General features: G+C 48.4%; 1 protein-coding gene across 3 annotated transcripts in view; it reads left to right on the forward strand.

Moving 5' to 3' along the window:
* Positions 1-1,885: 1,885 nt before the first annotated feature.
* Positions 1,886-22,649, forward strand: part of LOC133111306 (Golgi apparatus protein 1-like) — a 62,379-nt gene continuing 41,615 nt past the window's right edge. For 2 of the 3 annotated variants that reach the window (XM_061221512.1, XM_061221510.1), the window contains exon 1: positions 1,886-2,300. In XM_061221512.1, the coding sequence (XP_061077496.1) occupies positions 1,971-2,300 (330 nt within the window). In that variant the 5' untranslated portion in view covers positions 1,886-1,970. The remainder of the gene's footprint in view (positions 2,301-22,649) is intronic. The other variant, XM_061221513.1, reaches the window with a different exon arrangement.

The raw sequence follows: 22,649 nt of genomic DNA on the forward strand, positions 1-22,649 counted from the left end.
ATTTTAGGGCTTCTAATTATTAAAGCCATTTCCTCAGTTACTGTTGCATGATGTATTGGTTCTCATTGGGTATAACATTGGGATGGTTTCACGGACACCGATTAAGCTTTTGTATGGAGAGACTCCATTCTAGATTAAGCCTCACCCTGGACTAATTTTGATCTATTATACCAAATACTAATGTATTCCAAAGATTACACTCATCTCTGACAAGTTTCATGCACCGCACTGAGAGACGTCATGATTCTGTCTTGTCACCAGTCTTGTCAGGTGAGAAATTCCAGATTGATTTCTTGAGGTTGATGATGAAATATGTTCACAGCAGGAACATGGCTGCCATTATGATGTACTATTAATAGTATAATTGTAATCTCATCTCCTTGGGTCCATTAACAATTAATGTTTGACTTGCAAATTGCAAAAGCAGTACATGGGCATTCCTTCCAGTGTAATAAGTGGGCCATTGTAGCAAATTATTTTTTTGGCTATGATTTTGAAAACCATGTAATCATTAAATGACATTACAATTTGTGATTTGCGGAGTTCAGATGTCTATCTTGTATATGTCGTGGGTATATCTGGTTTTCAATGGTGGAGTTGGCTAATGTCAGCAGGACACATTTAAACCTTCTAGTTTCGATGTAATTTAGAAGTGATTTTAAGTCGTGTTTGTTTAAATGTCACCTTTAAACTTTCTCAGAAAGTTGTTTTGCATTTTAAATAATGTTCATGTATTTGTATTTGAACTAGTTTAGTCTCGGTTAAAGAAGGACATTTTAGCCCCTTCAAGCAGCACCTCTCCCCATCCCTCCCTACCTCCCTGTGAACCTTAATTGTTGTCTTTGTGATTTACGTTGTGTTTCGGTATTTTTAGTTGGCTAGGTAAGCAGTATTTGGAAAGTTAAGTTTGGTCACTTTTGCTTTGTTGTTTGTTTATTTGTTGTTAAAAAATATATAAAAAATAGGCCCTGGTCCTTATCTTTGTTGTATGGGTAGCAATTGAAATTGTACTTCCCTCTAGGATCTTTCAGCGCACTTATCCCTGGTTATGGGTATGCACTTTGTTGTACGTCGCTCTGGATAAGAGCTACTGCCAAATGCCAATAATGTAATGTAATGTAATTTGAAGGTGGAATGTGTAAAAATGGGGCATTGTGGGAAGGTATTGTGTTTATAGCCAACCCAGCTTGATCATTGTTGGAATCCACAATCCTGTTAGGAAGGCTTGCTTCCCAGATGAAATTCTAGTCGTGAAATTAACAACTCTCTATTCTACCTTGGCCTGTGTGCCCATCAAGTCGGGTGACCGTTAATGTGCATGGTTCTAGGCCAAACTATGAATTCTGTTTATACATTGTGCATGTAACTAAGAAGGTAACTGTAATCTTAACTTTTTCACTATCTTGGGGGGTATGGGTCATAAGGTATAACGGTCATATGAAACAATATTTTCTTGCTAGCAAGTTATCTCTTCGGAAGAATTTACAGAAACGTCAGAGGCAGATATTAAATACCTAAACTTTACGAATAACGTGCAATGTTTGTTTTCAGATGACATTTTTGTACGGTATCCAATAGTTTGAGGCAGTCTTAAGAAGCGTAGGCAGATACAGAATATAGATATATAATATCAAGATACGTTTGGAAGGCATACATGGGAAAGAAAACTGGCGTTAGAGAACTGATGAGTCGCACTTTCGTCACGTTTCTTGGTTCAGATCTATTTTGTATGTCTAACAGCAGGCTATGATCCGTTGTGTCGGCACCGAAAAATAAACAGTTCAAGCTTCCGACTATTGCCTACGTAAATTCTTGCTAACATGGCCGTCGTAGTTGTACACAGTGGTACTTCGATGGGCGTCACCGATCTAGTCAGTTTATATCTATGAGTCGGACTGCCTACAACACGCACGCCGACGTTCTAAGCTGAAGTGGCGTACTGCCGTCCTGCTGTAGCAATTTCCCCGAAGATGGCGGCGTGTAGACGTGTTCAGCTGCTCCTACTGTTGATGTCTGTGTCGATCTACGTATGCGGCGTTCGCGGAGCTAACGGTAGACCGCAAGACAGTGGCAACCTTAACATTAATGTTCCCCCGAACAAAGGAAACCCTCAATTTCCAGGTGCACTTCCACCTGCGGGGAATCCTGTTCAGGCAGCCGGGGCCTCGCAGCCCCGTCGGGCGACCGGCTGGAAGCTGGCCGAAGAGGAGGCCTGTCGAGAGGACTTGACCCGGCTTTGCCCGAAGCACACCTGGAACAATAACTTGGCCGTTCTGGAGTGTCTTCAAGATAAAAAAGAGGTGAGAATGAAAAGGGGCGACTGTGTGATTGAAGAAAAACATTGGGTGTGCCTGCGGTTTGGGATCGAGCGAAGCTGAGATGGGTGGATGGATGGATGGATGGATGGAGGGAGGGGGGACACTGTGGTCTGCATCAATTGCTTGCGGTATCGATGCGACGGTGAACGGGCTGCACTCCCCCACTCTGCAGTCGGTCTCTACGCCAGTTTTGCATGGCGTTCCGGAAATTACCTACTGCTGTGGACCACGCAGCACAGTTTTCTAAATATAAGTGAAGGAGGGTCCATTTTGTAATGACATGGCTAACGTTAATATGTGCTTGAAGAAAATAAGCGTAGTAGCTAGCTAACGTCGCTACAGACGGGAGGCAGGCTGTACTATCGTTAGCTAACTGGATTGCTAACTAGGTGGCTAAGTGACTATGTGTTATATTTACAGCTAATTTCCAAGGCCATGGAAGGTAACTTGGCAAACGAATCCAGATTATATCCCGGGGTTCGTAGCCTATATATAGCTAGCTAGGAAAACATAAGGTTGATTGCTTTCTGGAGAGTAACTCGGTGTCAACAGTAGCTTCAGGAAATGGACCGTAAGCTCGTTACCTGCTCGGACGGCAATGGCACTAGTGCTCGTTAGATGATCTGAAGGCGATTAAGGTGCCCGAGCTAGCTGGCTAGCTACCGTTACTCAGTTCCTGTGCTGACGCGTACTACTTAAGCTATTTTTTTTTTCTCTGGCTGTAGAAAACAGCAAGCTACTGTGCTTTGGGCTCAACAATAACGCAAAGCATTCACCGGCTACTACCTCATTGCTTTGCTATTAATGTTGCTCAGCATTGTTGGTTCTTACGTTTTGAGCTTTAGCTTGGTGAAACGTTGTTGCAGATAACGTTAGGCTCGACATTTGTTTCAGACAAAAAAGCCATCGAAATGGTGTTTGCCAACTTTGCGATACAAAATGGGCAGACGTCAGATGGGGAAGTTTTTTTACATTGCTGATTAACGTCAAGTTACTTTATGCCTTAAGTGATTTAATGCGTTTTAGGACTAGACTGTTAAATCCCAAGTATTTGTACGATTTAAACCACTAAGCATTTTGCCCATATAGCTGTTTTCCGTTGTTTAACTTACCAATTGGCAATTGGTGGGCTTAGACGATTTTTAGTTTTCATTGCAATACCAATTGCCCTTTCCACAAGGGAATTTAGTACTGTGGCTTCGCTAACTTAAAAGGAGCTCGGCCTAACCATAATGACAGGAGATTGCTACGTAGGCTGTATGTCCGAGCGTTCCACGGATCACCAGATATGGAAGTAGATTCCCTCAAATTAAAACGGACACTGCGCACTTTAACCTCCTTTTGGTTCGAATCCAGTGTGCTGGGTAAAGAGCCAAAGCAACAACAAAAAACAAAAAAAATCTCCTTTGCATTTAACTGTGTTTACACACGCAATAGAAAAAAAACATACATATACAGACTGACAAAATGTTTTAAAATGCATAGTTGGAATTCAGACAGGTCAGGTAAGTAATTAAAGAAGTCCATAGTCCTGTTTTTATTGTGTTTCTGACACTATAACGTGCCATCCTGTAGGACCCTTCATGTAGGAATCAGGAAGCCAGAAGATTGGCTTCATCTCATCTGTGAGTGGTGACGTGTCGTAGTGGGTAGCATATTTTCTATCCAGCCTCCCTTGTCTCGGAAAGCACCTTCCTTACTTGCACACTGGCCATGTGGGCACGGTGTGGACAAACTTCTGGCGAGTCTCAGTGGATGTTCTGCGCAGGCTGAACTGGCTCTGGCCCATGCCCTCGGGTGCCAGCGGACAGGACAGACTGCAGGGCTGCAGGTCTCTGGGCCGTCCTGCACTCACTGCAGTGCGTGTGGGAGGAAGACGCACGTTTCCAAATTCGCTCAGGTTTTTTTCGGAACCCAAAATCAACCTCTGGGTCTCCCTCTGCTCCGCCGGGGCAGCCTGTAGCCAGGTGGCGAAAGGTACATGACTGGGACCCGGAAGGTTGTTGGTTCAAGCCCCAGTACAATGAAATCTGCACCGCCTTGAGCAAGGTCCTTAACCCCCTATTGCTCCAGGTGGGATTGTCCCCTGCCTAGTCTTATCAACTGTTTGTCGCTTTGTATTGACGCGTAAGCTAAATAACGAATGACTATATTATAAATCAACTTCTGGTGTCCCCCCCCCCCCCACTCTGTTCACCAGCCCCTAGTGCAGCCACATGGACAAAGGGGTGTTAGATAAAGGGAATGGAGGCATTTTAACTGGGGGAGCTTCTCCAACAGCAGACTTACTGTGCAAGGCTTTTCACTGAAGCCACTGACATCTATGCGAATATAAGCCCCTCTGTGCCCTCTCCTCGTGATCACATGTTTGACCCATGTGACATCCTCCTTCAGTTATTTCTTGGTCTTGGCCACACTACTTAATGCCCCGCCCTCTCTTATTGTGTAATGGGTAGGCTCCGCTCTCTCATTAACAGAATAAGAAGCGACACAGGCCTGCTTGGTACATCTTCTGTGCTGGTAACGTGGATTCTTTGTCTTAAATACATATTTTTTCCGGCCAATGGAGCTAAAGTGGGGGGGCCCGGCGGGCTGGCTGGCTGGCTATTATGTGTGCTCGTGGGCTTTGGAAACCATGTAGATTTGGTAAATTGGAGTGCCAGTTAATGAGTCCAGTTTATCTTTTTTATTATTTTTTTAATCCCCCCCCCCTCCCCCCCCCCCCGTTCCTGTCTTCACGTTTCTTTTGTGTTTAAGAAAATATCCTCCTTTCCACCCCATGGCACTGATTATGATTCAATGAGATGTCCTGCTACAGTAAGTGTCACTAATTTGAGCTCAACTGATATCATTCATCAAATTGGTCTCTTTAGTACGCAGGACCCAATTAGAAGCCAGCCATTAAACTGTCCAGCCACTGTCTGTGTTGAAACACTCATTTATACAAGTTAATTTTCAACTGAAATGTACAGAACTCCACCAATGATTTCCGCAAATTAATTATCGCTCTGCGTGCAAATGTCTATCTAGATGGAATTGGCATCACCAGGGATGAGATTATTAGATGGTAATAATAGATATACTAATACAAATAAGTAATTTGTCGTTTAGCTGACGCCATTATCCAACGTGACTTACAGTTGATTAGAATAAGCAGGGGACAATCCCCCCCGGAGGGGTTAAGGGCCTTGCTTAAGGGCCCAACAGCTGTGCGGATCTTATGGCTACACCGGGGCTTGAACCACCAACCTTCCAGGTGCCTCATGTACCTGAGGCTTCAGACTGCGCTTCAGTTTTCACTGATGCCAGCGCGAGTATGTTAGTTATATCCGGCGCGAGTATGTTAGCTATATCCGGCGTGAGGATGTCCGTTATATCCAGCGAGAGTATTTTCGTTACATGCTGCGAGACTATTTTCGTTACATGCTGCGAGAGTATTTTCATCATAGCCAGCGTGAGCATGTTGGTGGTAGCCAGTGAAAAGTGGCCGGGGTGGTTTCTCTACATTCCATTGTTGTTCCTCTCTCATTCTGTGGTCGCTGATTTAGCAGCGGGTTGCGATTTCCTGCAGTCATGCATTGCTTCAAATTATTTTTGATTCTTCAAATTATATTTTCAATTTGGCTGCATTTTGTCCCCGAATAGTCTTGCTGAAGAACATTGGTAGTAATGATTCAGCTCAATACAGACACTTTATTTTGTGGTTGCCTCATTGTTACTATAGGATCACAGTTGCTATAGTGCCACTGTTGTTGAGAAGAGGCTGCTTTCTCTTTATTTAGATGAGGCACTGATGAAATCCCACACCCATAGATACCAATCTTTTTTTCCTTTGGGTGTGATTCTCGCTTTTATTGGATGCTAAAATGGGAACTTCAGGTACTTGAACCATATAAATATAATAATTTGGACAACCCCCCATCCCCCCCGGAGCAATGTGGGGTTAAGGGCCTTGCTCAAGTGCCCAATAGCTGTGTGGGTTTTATTGTGGCTACACCGGGGCTTGAACCACCAACCTTCCGGTTCCCACTCATGTACCTGAGCCACTAGGCTACAGGCTTTGGGGCTGAAGTCCACTAGGATTTGAAAGGCTCCGGACAGCCGGGTGGTGGTCTGTTTGCTGATAATTTTGCTTTAAAATATTGAGGAGCTCTTGCTACCTGCAGCTGAACATGGACATAAATTCTGGGCTGTATTGTTTGAGTGCTGGTGCCAGCAGGGGCCAAACAACGCACACTTCTCTCCCCACAGTGCGCTAGAGTTTGCAATCAAGGCCTGTATACTTCCATTTAACTGTTCACCGAATCCTCCGGTCTTCCTGTAGACTCTGCAGTAACAAATAGCTGACATGGCTGATGGGGCACGTAGTCTCCTCTGAAACGACGCAAAATGGAGAATAAGCACCGTCTCACCTGTGACTCACCGCTTGCATTGCGGTTGTGAGAAATGCTGGTTTTGTGGTGTTGTGTCTGAGACTTTGGCAGGAATGTGTGTGGGTATTGTCATAACAAAAAGTTGGCTCCAGTACCAGATACCAGCAAAAATTCCACAATTACAATACTGTGCGATTTACTACATAGAGAAAGAACTTCATAATATCATAAATGGTTGCATGTACAGAGGTGATATGCGCATTGTGGATTGTACGACTTGCAGGGATGGCACATATTGACCAAACCACTGTACAGTATTTCATCTTGGGGTTGAATTGAAATTGGCAGATGATGATGATGATGATTGCATTGGAAGTTCTCAGTGACACTGTAGTACCCTTCTATTTTTTGGAAGGGTTTTCATTTTTTAATTCCACCTCAGATTAAATGACGATGATTGCCGTTTATTCTCCTTGAATCACACCTATATCTATATCCCGTATCTGCTGACCTGCCTGTCTCTTAGCTGACTGGCTGAGTTGGTCCCTTGCACAAGTGCTTTGTGGTGTCTGTGAGTTTGCTCTAAAAGAAGCCGAGTGCCATATTTAGTTTCTGGCAGTCGTTTTGTCCACGTGTAAGTTTGTGACATTCCCCTCTGCTCCACGCTGTGAATGTAGCATGCGTCGCGGATGATGGAAAAACAGCTACCAAAAATATTTTTATGTTGAACGGTTTTTCAAATTGGGTTATTGTGATACTGTTAACCTATTCTTTGCGCGCGCACGTGCGTGTGGTGGGGAGGGGACTTTAATCAGAACTCTTTCATGTTGGCGTAGCGATCACGGAGTCCGCTGGAGCGTGACGGTCCTGTTCTTCCTCTGAGTCATGTTTTCTGGGGCGCGTCGCTGTGGTGCTTTTAATGAGGTAAAAGCGTGGCGTGCTGGAACCTGCACTCCCTCCAGCCCCATCCAGCTCCCTCCAGCTCCCTCCAGCTCCCTCCATCCCCCTCCATCCCCCTCCATCCCCCTCCATCTCCCTCCATCTCCCTCCATCTCCCTCCATCTCCCTCCATCCCCCTCCATCCCCCTCCATCTCCCTCCATCTCCCTCCATCTCCCTCCATCTCCCTCCATCTCCCTCCATCCCCCTCCATCCCCCTCCATCTCCCTCCATCTCCCTCCATCTCCCTCCATCTCCCTCCATCTCCCTCCATCTCCCTCCATCTCCCTCCATCTCCCTCCATCTCCCTCCAGCCCCCTCCAGCCCCCTCCAGCCCCCGGTCTCGTAGCGCCCTTACGCGTCTGGCTGCCGGAGATGATGCGGCGTCAGCAGACGGTCGGCCCCGTCTGTTCGGTAGCGGCTCGGAGGAAGCGCGGAGCGGATGGGGCCATGGTGGCGTGGCTGAGGCGTCGTGATTCTGCGGCCCGGGTTATATTACCACTCAATCTGTGGCAGCGCAGTGTGCCATTAAAACACACGCCGGAGGGCACGTTGTGACGTTGCCGGGGCCTGAAGCTGGCGGCCTCTTTGCTTCCGGTCTGGGTGGAAATGAGCTTTTCTCTCTTCTATTTTGGGTGACGTGCGCTGCAATCGGCCCAGTGCGAAAGTTGTTTCCCTGGGGGGGGGGGACTCCGGTGAGATTCGCTGGTCTTTTGGTCTGGGCGGTCTCAGACACAGGGCTGTTATTTATTTAATTTTTCTGCTTTTTGCTTCATATTTCCAGCCGCCCCCCAAGCTGTTTTGTGGCTCTCTGCTTTGTGTAGGCCACAGGCCTGAGGCCTGGAGAAACCTGGGCCTTTTCCAAAAGTGCATGAAAGATTATACACCAGACACTGAAAATACGGTTTAGCCTCCTTCACAAAATAGTCCTGCAAGATGGTCGATTGGGTGTTAATGCTAATGTTATGTATCAGGCGGTTAAATAGTGTGTATTTCGTAGCATGTATGCTTCTGGTTTTTCAGATTGTGGAATTGCCTGTGACAAAGCGCGCATTGTAACGTTGGGGAAGGAGGAGGGAGTGATTGCATGGTCGTTTTTACCTTCCTCTTCATTATCCATCCATGAGGTTGTCTGGTCTGTCGGTGGTGACAGTGTATCGTGGCATAGTGGACTGTTGCTGGTAACACTGAATAGTGGCCTAGTGGTCTGATGGTAATGGTGTATACCGGCCCGGTACATTCCCCCTGTGCTCGTGCGAGACATCTCTCACCGCGCTGCCCCCCGAGGTGGCGATTCCGCTTGTTGTCAGTTGGCTTGTTGATAAAACCGTGGCTTATCACGCTTCCCCTTCTGAAAAGGCACTTGAGAGCGGTCTCGGGAGTGCAGATACAGCACCGGTACAGTCAGAGACATTTGCATGATCACAGGCTGCTGGAAGCTCCGTGTGGGAGTTCAAAGTGCTGCGGAACAGGGTTCCAGTGGAGAAATCCTCGCTCGGTCCGTCAGATTGGATTTTATTTTTTTTATTTATTCATTTTTTTTTTTTGGTGACATTGCCAAGCCTCTTGGCGGTTTGTGTTTGAATGTGTGATTAAGCACACACCCTCTCTCTGTGCCTTTGTCCCTCTGTGTGTGCTGAGCGGTGGGGCTGGCTGTGTGTGTGTGTGTCCACAGCTGGGCAAACGGGCCAGGCCATCGCAGTTTGCTCTGACCTGCAGAGGCCCTCCTCCTCCACTGTCCCCCACCCTTCAGGCCTCGCCGCCGGGGAGGAAATGGACGACAGATGTAAGAGGCAAACGTTGACTTCAGCAGAGAAAGCATCGACGACACTGCCGCAGAGCATTAGCTAAACGCTAATCTGAATATTATTCTGACGAGTTTTCGGAATACCCGTTGGGATGAGCTTTAGGAATACCCATTCGGATGAGCTTTAGGAATACACATTAGGATGAGTTTTAGGAATACCCATTAGGATGAGCTTCAGGAATACCCATTAGGATGAGTTTTAGGATACCCACGCTAAGCTTTTCATTCAGCGTAGTTTGCTGGTGTTGTCTCTTGTCTGCCTTCGAGGTTCGGCATCCAGGCTAATCCGTTTTGAGGCTATCCAGAAACAAAACCGATTCATCTGGATTGCTTTGTGTTCGCATTAGTTTGATTTAAATACTTGGATCAAAATTGGCTTTTTAATTGTCATACCGCGTCATGAAAAGAATTTATACTAATTTAGAACTGTGTTGACGTGCCTGGATAAAGCTGATTTGTGTTGCAGTTGAGCTGGAAAATTCATTGGTCCGCAGAGGTTGGTTTAGGGTGGTTGTTTAGGCCCTAGAGACTGCTGTAATGTGTAGTAGTCTGTTGTTTAAAAGACGGGTAGTGTTTAGTTTCTGTTTAGAGGTCACAAGACCGTGTGTGTGTGTGTGTGTGTGTGTGTGTGTGTGTGTGTGTGTGTGTGTGTGTGTGTGTGTGTGTGTGTGTGTGTGTGTGTGTGTGTGTGTGTGTGTGTGTGTGTGTGTGTGTGTGTGTGTGTGTGTGTGTGTAATCGTCACTGTGGCTGCTCCCTGGGGAATACTCTGTTGTGGAATGTGTTGGGTAAGATTTCTGTGTGCGTAGCTTTATGCAGAGTTCAGACCACGCTGTTGTGGAATGTGTTGGGTAAATTATTCAGTGTGCGGAGCTTCACGCAGTTCAGACCACGCTGTTGTGGAATGTGTTGGGTAAGATATGTGTGCAGAGGCTGATGCACAATTCAGACCACACTGTTGCCAGATGGAACCTCACTCCCCGTTATAAATGATATGATGTCATTAGCCCTGTTCCCGTGTCCCAGGTGTGACGCTGGAGTCATAGCGACGTGCCAGGTACCTTTGACCTCGGGCAGGGAGTCAATGTAAACGAGAAAGGAAAAGTGGGATTTGTTTGAGATTTTCTTTCTGTTTGCATTTGCTTGCAGTTTAGGAAGCACCCCTTTCGGGCATTCTCTTGCACGGCTTTAGATAGCAGGGCTCTTGTGAGCGTGAAATCATCTCCTAAATTCATCCTACGATTGATAAAATGTCCACACGGTTGAATAAATGTTCCTAATCCTTCCAGTGCATTATCCGTTGATAACAAATTAAAAAAGAGGGCAGCCTGTAGCCTCGTGGCCAAGGTACACGACTGGGACTTAAGATCCACGCGGTTGTTGGGCCCTTGAGCAAGGCCCTTAACCCTGCGTTGCTCCAGGGTGATGCTCAAGCTTATGAACTCCTAGTGAAAACCCTCAGATATTTGGCTGGGGTTTCTGCTGCATATGCTCCCTGCGAAACCTTTGGCACATGGCGAATGGTAAATGGTCGGCATTGATATATAGCGCCTCTGTCCAAATTCTCATTCACACACAAATGCCATTATTTTTTTCAAGCATTTTTATGTTTTTGCAGTATTGCATTTTATTTCAATAGAGTGCTCATTGATGGCCGTCGGTACAAGCCTTCCTCTGCTTGTTTTGAATGTAGCTCTCAATTATACTGCGTTTCTGTTTCATTATGATGTACATTTAAATTGATTACATTTTAAAGCCATAAATGTACTTTTACTTTTCATTTTTATTTAGGCTGTTTTATTTTTCATAAACACTTAACAGCAAATGCTGCAATAGCCTAGTTAATTTCCTACAACATTGCGTCTTACTGTGCTTATCACACGAATTCTCACGCCTCACCAAACACCCTACGCATCTCCATATGCGAGGGCATCGGCGAAATATTCTCACGTCTGGAGAGAATGTGCCAACCCTCCAGTCCGGTGGCATGGCCACAAGGAGTTTGTGCACATACTTTGGAGTTTGTGTACATGTTAACGTTTTAATGTCAGTTTCATGTTTTATTTATCAATTTGTTTTAATTTTGGCTTCATAAACGAGGCCCAAAACGTGTTGCCTTCAGAGGTGTCATGTCTGTGTGAAACGCGGTTTCAATCTCACCTTTTAAACACTTTGTGTTCATTTCTGGAGTAGAGATTCCCGATTTTGCGTCATCGTAATCACCTCGAAGGTGACGGGGGCCCCAAAGGAGTTCTGTTTGTGAAGGGAAATTGGGAAATTCTCACTGAATAATTTCTAGCCTGATTCTGAACTCGGAGGCGTTTTCTTGTCTGTATTTTTGCTGTGGTGAGACAACTGACAGGTCGTGGATTTGGGAAAAGATTTCCTGCAGAGCTACTGAAGAAAATTATCAAAGCAAAAATATACTTCAGTTTAGAACAGGAAAGCACTGTGCTGTATGTCTTGCTAACTGAGGAATGAAAAATCAACCCGATCATTTGAAACGGTAACTACATTGGTGCAATCACAACCCATATTGGTCCCAAGGCAATTTTAATAAATTATATAAATGCTCTCAATTATTATTTTTTTTATTGATACAATCAGTGTGTACTTTCTGTTCCTGTATTTATTGTCAACCAATGCTCCGAGCCTCTGGAGTAGCAGCTATTTTCAGTCAAAGCATTCTTGCATCCTGAGTGCAAATTACTTCCCTCTGTGCTTCTAAAACAGTTTTGTATTTTCAAAAATCATTTCAGTCTCAAAATGCTTTTATTATTCCCAATTGCAGCTGTTAAGCCCCCCTCCCTACTCTTTCCGAGATCCAAATTTGTAGGCCAAAACCAGACGCATCCTCCAAAGTGTGTGTCCAGACCAGTTGCCATTTCTTCTCTCTGAAGCTATACTCTGTTTGGTCATGATATGATTGGATCAGATGAACCCTCATGCATTCATCACTGCTGAATAAACCCTGTTATGATTGGATCAGATGAACCCTCGTTACATTATTGGCATTTGGCAGACGCTCTTATCCAGAGAGACGTACAGTTGATTAGACTAAGCAGCAGACAATCCTCCCCTGGAGCAATGCAGGGTTAAGGGCCTTGCTGAAGGGCCCAACGGTGGAGATGATCTTGTTGTGGCTACACTGGGATTCGAACCCCCGACCTTGCCTGTCCTAGTCATTTACCATAACCACTATGCTACAGGCCGTTCTTCGCAGTTCCTCGTGCGTTCATCGCCGCTGAACAAACCCTGTTATGATTGGATCAGATGAACCCTTGTGTGTTCATCACCGCTGAATAAACCCTGTTATGATTGGATCAGATGAACCCTCGTGCGTTCATGACGGCTGAATAAACCCCTGGTCCTCGAGCTCCTGCAGGGTGGGTAATTTTGGATTGACGCTCACGTCTTTAACGCTTTAACACTTGTGTCATCCTGCCCCCCTCCTTTCTCACTGTGCCACAGCGATCGGCTGGTTATTATTGGCACCTTGCGTTATTGAGCGGCTCGATTTCATTGGCTGTTGATAGTCCCCCGGGGCCTGTGAAACCTGACACCGAGATGGAATTTGAATAATTTGCAAGCTGGCTCGTTGCAAGGGCAGTTATTCTCCCTCTGAGGCATCCGACAGACCACATGATTTAAGTTTTCATGGGTTAAACTGAGGTGAGATTTCTCGTGTCCTTACACTGAATTTCTGCAAAAGGCATTGCGTGCTTGCGACTATAAACAGTGGGGGGAAAAAAAAAAGAAAAAGGAAAAAGCACTTGATTGTAATGTTCTGTGTATTAGGTAAAAAATCACACATCCCACACTGACCAGATTGTAATAAGAGGTTGTCATGAACAATGCAAGATGACATGCACTACAAAGTGTACTGAAAGTAAACAATTTGTACAAGAAAATCTGACTCATTCCAACTGTGACTGTGGATTTTACTTTACCCTTATACACCGTATGGCCACAGCATGGTCCATTCTTCATCTCGTGCCCCTGGCCAGTGTGTGCTTGTTGATGGACCTTTGCCGTTCTTCGCAGTTTATGAATCACCCGACTTAACAATCATTTGCGGAGATTTCCGGGCCTGGGAGAACTCCGCGAGCGTGTCGGTGGTTCCAGAAAATTCCCTCTGCCTGCAGCCACCGGACGTGGTGCTACGCCCCGCTGCATCTTCACAGGAACCAGTGTGGAAGCCGGCGATGCGACGATGCACTGGTCTTTGAGATGTGCATCGGTGTGCGTGTGTGTCCGTCTGAAAGTGTGTGCTGCAGCAGCCTCCAGATAAGAGGTTGTTTGATCTTCACAGAACACTTTTTATTTATTTTTTTACGGTCCCATATTATGGAGAATGATTTCCATTGCTATGGGGATTATAAAGGAGTTGAAGTTGGTAGACGAACACCTGTGAAAGTATCAAAACGGACAGTCCCCAAATAAATCCACGCAATCCGCATTTCAACGAGCCATTTGGACTTCGGTGAAGTTGTGACATCACAACAAACTCAGGCGCTCTGCACAGATGGCCAGCCAATCAGAACAGTGGTTCACTGGCATCAATAAGCCTTAAAGACACAGTCAGTAAAACAGCCTGTTCTTGGTAAAGCTCATGAGAGGTGCTGGAGAATCAGCATGTAAACTGGATTTAGATTATTTTTGGTACACAGACGTCGTATGGATATCTGGACCGAAATAAAACCATGGAAAGGTGTATAATATGACACCTTTAAGAACTGATGGACAAACAGCTGGGACTACAGCTGGGCCATCTTATAATGGTGCTATGCAATTCTTATTCTAAGGGCTGTCTTTTACAGTGTTCCCGCTTTATGTAGCTACAACTAACAAAAATACCATTGGTTCAGACTAATGATCATATCACCACTCACTGTACAGATGCCCTGAAGTAGTTCACTACCCTGCTGAAAAAAAAAACAGCTCAAGCTAGGTTTTGGAACAGCTGGTAGCTGGTTGACCAGTTCACCAACCAGCTCGATCCTCAACATGGTTTGACCAGCCCATGGTAGGTTTTGAGACGGGCTCGTAGCTGGTATTTCATAGCTGGATTTTTACACCAGGGTACTCGGTTCCTCGGGGATCGTTTCGCCCGCGCGGAGAGAGCGCGGTGGCGTGGCGTGCTGGCGGTTTAACGGGAGGTTCCTGGGAGAACGGGGTGCCGGTTCGGGCGGATGAGTCACGCTCGGATCGCCGTTATCTCCCCCTGGCAGCGCCCGGCTTTCTCTGAAGACGGCCGTCGTCCCGTTCCAGCCTCTCGTTTCACCTGCGCGGAATCCATCTCAATTCCCGTAAAAGGGCAGGAGTGATGGATCGTGCTGGAGGACCAGGCAGAAGCGGGGATGGCACTTTCAGGGGTCTGTCGCGTTAGAGGGAGAGGGAGAGGGAGAGGGAGAGGGAGAGGGAGAGGGAGGAGGCACACTGCCCTGCCTCTCTCTCTCTCTCTCTCTCTCTCTCTCTCTCTCCGCGGCCCGCGGCGCGTGGGGGAGGTGGGCTGTGTCTGTCTGGGGCACGACGCTCTGATGATGGGGCCGTTTATCCAGCAGGACGCGTCGGCAGGGCCCTGTGATCTGAATGAGAATAAAGCACCTTCCTGTGGCTCTCCTCGGCCTCCCTGCAGGCACCGGAGAAACGGGGCTGATATCGCCCGTGTTCAGGGGAGAACTGTGGCTGACATCGCTTGTGTTCAGGGGAGAAATGAGACTGATATCGCTTGTGTTCAGGGGAGAAATGAGACTATCGCTTGTGTTCAGGGGAGAAATGAGGTTGATATGGCTTGTATTCAGGGGGAGAAATGTGGCTGCTATCGTTTGCGTTCAGGGGTGAAATGAGGCTGATCTCGCTGGTGTTCAGGGAAGAAATGAGGGACGTGGCTCGTGTTCAGTGTCTGTTCTGCATTCCTGGAGTCTCTGCAGGACCGGGTGTGGCCGTTCCCGCTCTGCGGTCCACGGACGGGCTTGGCGCAGGACTCTGCTTTGAATGCACGCCCACTCTGTTTGGGGCCGTGGAGATTCTGTGGAAAGCAGACTGCAGTAGATCTTTGTTTGTTTGGCAGGTACGCTTGCTGCTTGGAACGAAATAACCAGTCCCAGTCCCCTCGAACACGGAGTCTGCCCAAATTGACTTTGGACTTGTTCCAGTCATTTTCCTTTTTCACCGCCTTGACCGAGAAAACATGAGCGCATTCTTTTACGGAAGTATTTCTCATTTACAGCAATGCGTGACTTGTAACTGGTCAACCGGTGGATCCCCCTCTCCATCTGCCACGTCTGCAACTGGCTTGGCTTCAAACTGTTTGGATGAGGAACAAGGATGTGTTCCTCCAAACATGTTTTCTTGGGGCGTGTAGCCTAGTGGCAAAGGTGCATGACTGGGACCCGGAAAGGTTGGTGGCTCAAGCCCCGGTGTAGCCACGCTAAGATCCGCTCAGCTGTTGGGCCTTTGAGCAAGGCCCTCAACCCCGCATTGCTCCTGGTGGGGGAATTGTCCCCTGCTTGGTCTAATCAACTAAGTCGCTTTGGATGAAAGCGTCAGCTAACTAACAAGTTACTATTATTATTATTATCACAATACAAACAGACTTTGCGTGAATCTGGAGTGAGAGTTCAGTGCCCTTCTCTTCTGCTGAACCTCTCTGTGATGCACGGCCCTTCAGATTCGGCCCTTCCTCTGACGGCCTTCTGAGGACCTGCCAGATGCCCAGACTCACCGGGCTTCGCTTCGTCGAGCAGCTCCACCGCGTCTGACTTCAGCCCCGTTATTTAGCCTGCCTCGGGGAGGGTGTGGTTCTGCAGCTGTGCTGTTCTGAGCGAGACTGCTGTGTGTCGTGTGCGCACTGAGCGTGATCTGTACATCGTTTGTGAAATCCGTCAAAGTGGTCCCGACAGAGTGAATGGTAAATTGTTGGCATTTATATAGCGCCTTTATCCAAAGCGCTGTACAATTGAGGCTTCTCATGCACCCATTCATACACACACTCGCACAACAACAGCGATTGGCTGCCATGCAAGGAGCATCCAAGGTCAGGAGCATTTCAGGGGGTTAGGTGTCTCGCTAGGTTAGGACTCTTCGACACACCCAGGGCATGATCGATGCTGCATGTAGAGTAATTGGTTATTGCGATGGTTAGTGGTGTAGGCTGGTCGTCATTTCTCACTGCAGTGTCACACTTCTGCCAAGGCCTTAACCTGAAAGTAGCACAGCTTTAGAATGGGTGGAATAATTCAAAACATTCTGTCCCTATGAGCGTGAGTAAATTGTTATCAAATGGGAATTCAGTGGAATAAATTTGGTGATCGTTCACAGGTAATTGTGTCGTTGGCTCTAACCTTCCATAATGGCGTGTAAATTGGTGTTGGAAGCCAGATGTAATCACATTCAAACAGAAATGATCAAATATGACAGGCCGATAGATTTTTTTTTTTTCTTTCTTTTTTTTCCCATCATGGGAAGGCGGGACACTTATCACTACTTTGTACCACCTACACAGTGGTCTAAGAGCCGGAGATATTATGGCAAATTGCCCCAAGCGGGAAATTTGCCCTTTGATTTAGAGCTTCCCTGAATGTGGTGGAAACTTCCCTGGAGAAACATTGATTGTGTGTGTGTGTGTGTGTGTGTGTGTGTGTGTGTGTGTGTGTCCGCTGGATGGCCTGTCCACACACACTTCCTGATGACAGGCTGGCTGTGAGAGTGATGGGGAGTTGGCTGGGGTTTAGGGGCCGCAGTCCGAGCCGCCCTGCTGAGTGTAATTAACAGTGTGAGAGATGAGAGAGGGAATGACTCAGCCAATGAAATGGCTTCCCTGAATCCCTCAGGGCTCGGTGTGGAGAACCTCTGGCCGTTCCCTGCTGGAGGAGGAGGAGGAGGAGGAGGAGGAGGAGGAGGAGGAGTGGGGGGAGAGGAGAGCAGAGTGAGGAGTGAGGAGTGAGGAGTGAGGAGTGAGGAGTGAGAGGAGTGAGAGGAGTGAGAGGAGTGAGAGGAGTGAGAGGAGTGAGAGGAGTGAGAGGAGTGAGAGGAGTGAGAGGAGTGAGAGAGGGGAGAGAGAGTGAGCGAGGGGAGAGAGAGAGAGTGAGCGAGGGGAGAGAGAGAGAGTGAGCGAGGGGAGAGAGAGAGTGTGAGTGAGCGAGGGGAGAGAGAGAGTGTGAGTGAGCGAGGGGAGAGAGAGTGTGAGTGAGCGAGGGGAGAGAGAGGAGAGCGAGAGAGGAGAGGGAACAGAACAGGGTCTGTGGTTGGGGTCAAACACTGCAGCAGCTGGCTGGCTGTGACCTCCCAGAATCAGCCCCTCTGTCTCAGAGGACAGGCGGGGAGAAAGGGAAAAGAGTGATTACGCCCTCTTCCCTCCCTCCCTGCTGTCTGGCTAACGGCCGCAAAGTGTGCCTCCATTATCCACGGCACGCTGGTCTCAAGCCCTGCCGTATCATTACTGCTGCAGAACCTGTAGGCGCAGCATGTAGCCTCGTGGTTAAGGTACATGACTGCTACCCGGAAGGCTGGTGGTTCAAGCCTCGGTGTAGCCACGATAAGATCCACACAGATGTTGCGGCCTTGAGCAAAGCCCTTAGCCCTGCATTGCTCCAGGGGGATTGTCCCCCGCTTTGTCTAATCACCTGGAACTCGCTTTGGATAAAAGTCAGCTTTTTCTACACTGCATGTAGAAAAAAAACGTATCTTCTGAAGAGTCCCGCTGGGACAGAAGAGAGAGAGAAGAGTGGAGAGAGAGAGAAGAGTGTCACCTCAGTGAGGGATGAGGCTGTTCCAATGGAAACTTGTTCAGCAGTCCAGGGCCCTGAGTTGGCTGGATAACTGTACCAAGTAAAACCTGGAACCCTCCCAAATCTGGAACATGACTTTTTACTTATTTTGTTTTATTTTATTTTATTTATTTATTTTACCTCAGTGTTTCGGGTTTTACTCAGCGCAGTTATCCAGCTAACTCTGTTGTAACCCAACCCTGCTTCATGAAATCCCCTCGGGGTGAATTTGTGTCATCTACACGATGTTGCCATTTGTCTACTTGGGGTTTTTTTTTTTTGGTTGGTAGCAGTAGCTGCCGCAACCACACAGGAAAGCAAAACATTTTTCTCCCCCCCTGTTATAGTGTCCTTGTTTACGGTCAATACCCAGAGCGCCAACAACTAATGATTCTCTCCAGTGCAACGATTTGAGTGAATGTTTCCCATATGCTGCAAAATCCAGAACAATGCTTTACTGTTCTTCAGACTCGCTTGCGTTGGGAGCCTTCAAGAGCTCTCTGGTTTGTTTGTATCTGAGGGTTGTTCCCAGGTTTGCGGAAGTGTGTGTGTGTGTGTGTGTGTGTGTGTGTGTGTGTGTGTGTGTGTGTGTGTGTGTGTGTGTGTGTGTGTGTGTGTGTGTGTGTGTGTGTGTGTGTGTGTGTGTGTGTGTGTGTGTGTGTGTGTGTGTGTGTGTGTGTGTGACCTCCGTCCAGAGTCTCTTCTGTGTTCATCAGTTTTACGAACGAGGGGACCGCAGCAATTTGCCTGTGTCAGTCTTTTCCTCTTGAGTTGCTTACCTGAGTAGCTTACACTTTTACTAAACAAATGACCTTGCAAAGTTACTTCCTAGGTTTCTGTGGAGTCAAAAAAATAATAATTGAGCTAGTCAACGAGATTATTGTTGGGAATGTCGCTGATCATATGCAAATCCTGGATGTAACTCGAGTGAAAGCTTATTTATGTTCCGCTGTGACCTAGCCTACAGTGTACGGTGACGCTAACAATGGCCCGGGGAGAGAGAATTGACAGATTTCACACTCTGAGATTTTACACCCACACCTGCTGGGCTCAGTTTCACTCGAGGGGAACCGACTATCGTATCTTAGGTTTCCACATGTTCTGTCTCCATGGGTCCCCCACCGAACACCCCCCCCACTGACCCTCCAGCATGCCCTTGCTGGCTCCCAGCTAAGGTATGTGAGTGGGATCGCTGGTCTAATTATTGTCGGCATCCCTGTCCTGCAAAGTTAGGACTTTTTAGATTGGTTTTTATCCAGGATATTACTGGGCTGCCTGCCCATGAGCCTCCGGCAAACTGTAGCTCATTCCCCCCCCTCATTCCCCCCCCCCCCCCCCCTCCATCTACATCTGGGGTCTCCTCCACCTCCTCCTCCTCCTCCTCCTCCTCCCCTCTCTTTCTCAATCTGTTTGTAGCTGCTTCCTGTCACCGGCTGATCCAGGATCAGTGGTCTCGCTCCTTGCCTCAGCCACACTGTCGAAACCTCAAGATTCTCATCCAATATCACCATTTCAGGGGCGGAATGCAGAGGGTCCTTGATGTTGAATGAATTTAGCTGTGCTGTGCTGTAAATATTCCATTCCCTTCCTTACACCGTCAGACTTCGAGTATACAGCACTCTACCCCTTCCCTCAGTGGTCTTCCTGCCATGGGATCTGGTTCACCTGCGCCTGCATAAACGGCTGTATTACAGGGATACCTGGGTATAGTCTGTCAGAATGAAAGGCTTTATTCCATCAGTGCCGGCAGTGTAGAATGCAGGTTCTGGAAAAGGGGGTATTTCACAAAGGATTACTCTTCTCCGTTGGCTGGGTAACGGCACTGAATAAGAACCTGGAACAGCTCTTTTTTACTTCAGCCCGTGTTCCCTTACATTAGTTATTTAACTTTGATTTAGTTGTTTGGATTAAACAGGAGACAATCCCCCCTGGTGCAATGTGGGGTTCAAGGTCCTTGCTCAAGGGCTCAACACCTGCTCTGATCTCATGATGGCCACTCCGGGGCTGGAACCACCGACCTTCCCGGGCCCAGTCAAGCACCTTGGCTACAACTCCGCTATCCTGCCCCTTGTTTTCCGGATCTGGGAGGGTTGTGTGCCAACTCTAGTCCTGCTGTGCGATGCAGGGCCCAGGGCTGCAGGCCCAGAGGTGGTTGTTTGATGGCCCAGTGGGGCTCTGCCTTTGTACCCTCGAGCAGGAGGGAGAAAAGCTGTGTCACTGACAGCTGGCTGAAGCAGCTGAACAAGCTGGGTGAAGCTTGAATGAAGCCACTCATTCCGTGTCTCCGTGACTCCCGTTCCGCGTCTCCGTGACTCCCGTTCCGCGTCTCCGTGACTCCCGTTCCGCGTCTCCGTGACTCCCGTTCCGCGTCTCCGTGACTGTGGTGTTGCTGTGTGGTGGGCTGAGCTCTCGTAGGGCCGAGTCGTGCTTGCTGAAGGTCGCTGGGCGAGTATTAAAAGCAGGAGGTGTTATTTGAGTATGTTTACCGCGGTGGGCCGGTGCCAGGGCCGTTGGGATGTGGTAAACCGTGACTGGGACCGTGGTTTTGGCACGGCGTGTTGCACGGTGCGACCGTTGTTGGCGTGATGTCTGTCTTTGTGTGCGCACTCTTTCTCTGGAAGTGTCGTGTTGGTAATTCTCAAACCGCATTCTCTTTTTTCTTCTCTAAAGCCGGTACACACGACAGGACTTTTCAAATCCTTACCGATATTGAGAATATGAGAGACCCTATTACATGACTTATGCATTATTTAGCTGATGGGACTTGTAATTCCCCCTGGAGCAATGTGGGGTTAAGGGCCTTGCTCAAGGGCCCAGCATCGATGCTGATCTTATCCTGGCTACTCCGGGGCTTGGACCACCGGCCTTCTGGGCCCCAGTCTTGTACCTTCGCCACTGGGCTACAGGCTGCCCCTCACATAACGACAAATATCCCAAATTGTGTGTCACAGATTCTGAACGTCTGAACGCACACCCTTCATGATTTGGCAAGATGGAGTATCATGCGCTTAACCTTGTTTAGTTAATCACGATCAAGTCCTGCCTCTCTCAGCCGGGGATTTCTCAGAACCGTGGTCGATCCGACGTCCAAACAAAACATCCAAACAAATATCCTGAATCCTAGCCTCGTCTGCTCTCGTTGGCGCTTATTAAATGTTTGCAATCGGGAATCGAGACTAATTGGGAGGGGAGAATCGGGCCCTGTGTAAAAGGCTTCTGTGATGCTGAGGATTCATTACCATTTATGTTTAATTAAATTTTTTATCATAGGTTTTAATCGGTTTATTCCCCCCCCCATTTAGTCGATTATTTTGGTGTGAAGAGACTAATTGGCAAACAAGTGTGAATGAGTGAGTGATCACAGGCATTGGACATTTGAAGGCTTTCTATTAGGATTTGCAGTAGTATTCTGTAACTCGGGGCAATTCGCTGAATCAGAAAAGATCAAGGGAACAGATGAGAAATGATGAAGCACTAAAAAGAACGCATTTCGGGGGGGCCGGCGTGCGTTTCTCAGGAGGTGAGTGAGGCGAAGAGCAGAGCGTTGCTGACTGGTGAACGTCACACAGTGAGCTGAGCGTTGCTGACCTGTGAACGTCACACAGTGAGCTGAACGGAGCTGAGCTGAGCTGAGCTGAGCGGGTTCCCTCTCCTCCGATTCGCACCCTGCGGTCGCCGGGCGATAAACGCCTGGAGGCCCGGTTCCGGTCTCTCCCGGGTCCGGTCTCTCCCGGGTCCGGTCTCTCCCGGGTCCGGTCTCTCCCGGGTCCGGTCTCTCCCGGGTCCGGTCTCTCCCGTGGCCGGTCTCTCCCGGGTCCGGTCTCTCCCGGGTCCGGTCTCTCCCGTGGCCGGTCTCTCCCGGGTCCGGTCTCTCTCGGGTCCGGTCTCTCTCGGGTCCGGTCTCTCTCGGGTCCGGTCTCTCTCGGGTCCGGTCTCTCCTGTGGCCGGTCTCTACTGTGGCCGGTCTCTCTCGGGTCCGGTCTCTCCCGGGTCCGGTCTCTCCTGTGGCCGGTCTCTCCCGGGTCCGGTCTCTCCCGTGGCCGGTCTCTCCCGGGTCCGGTCTCTCTCGGGTCCGGTCTCTCTCGGGTCCGGTCTCTCTCGGGTCCGGTCTCTCTCGGGTCCGGTCTCTCCTGTGGCCGGTCTCTACTGTGGCCGGTCTCTACTGTGGCCGGTCTCTCCCGGGTCCGGTCTCTCCTGGATCCCGTCTCCTGTGGCCGGTCCTGTCTTGGCCGCCGCAGCCCGGGAGCAGATGTCCGGCCCGCACACACAGGAGCCGGGGGTGAGGGATGGGGCGCACACACACAGGAGCCGGGGGTGAGGGATGGGGCGCACACACACAGGAGCCGGGGGTGAGGGATGGGGCGCAGGGGCAAGGTTATGCCTCACGCATCTTTGTGTGGATTTCTTGGAGTGCCTCGATTTTAATGAGCGGCATCTGGAGGTG

The sequence above is a fragment of the Conger conger genome, chromosome 15, assembly GCF_963514075.1.
Source record: "Conger conger chromosome 15, fConCon1.1, whole genome shotgun sequence".
In the NCBI taxonomy this organism is placed as follows: Eukaryota; Metazoa; Chordata; class Actinopteri; order Anguilliformes; family Congridae; genus Conger; species Conger conger.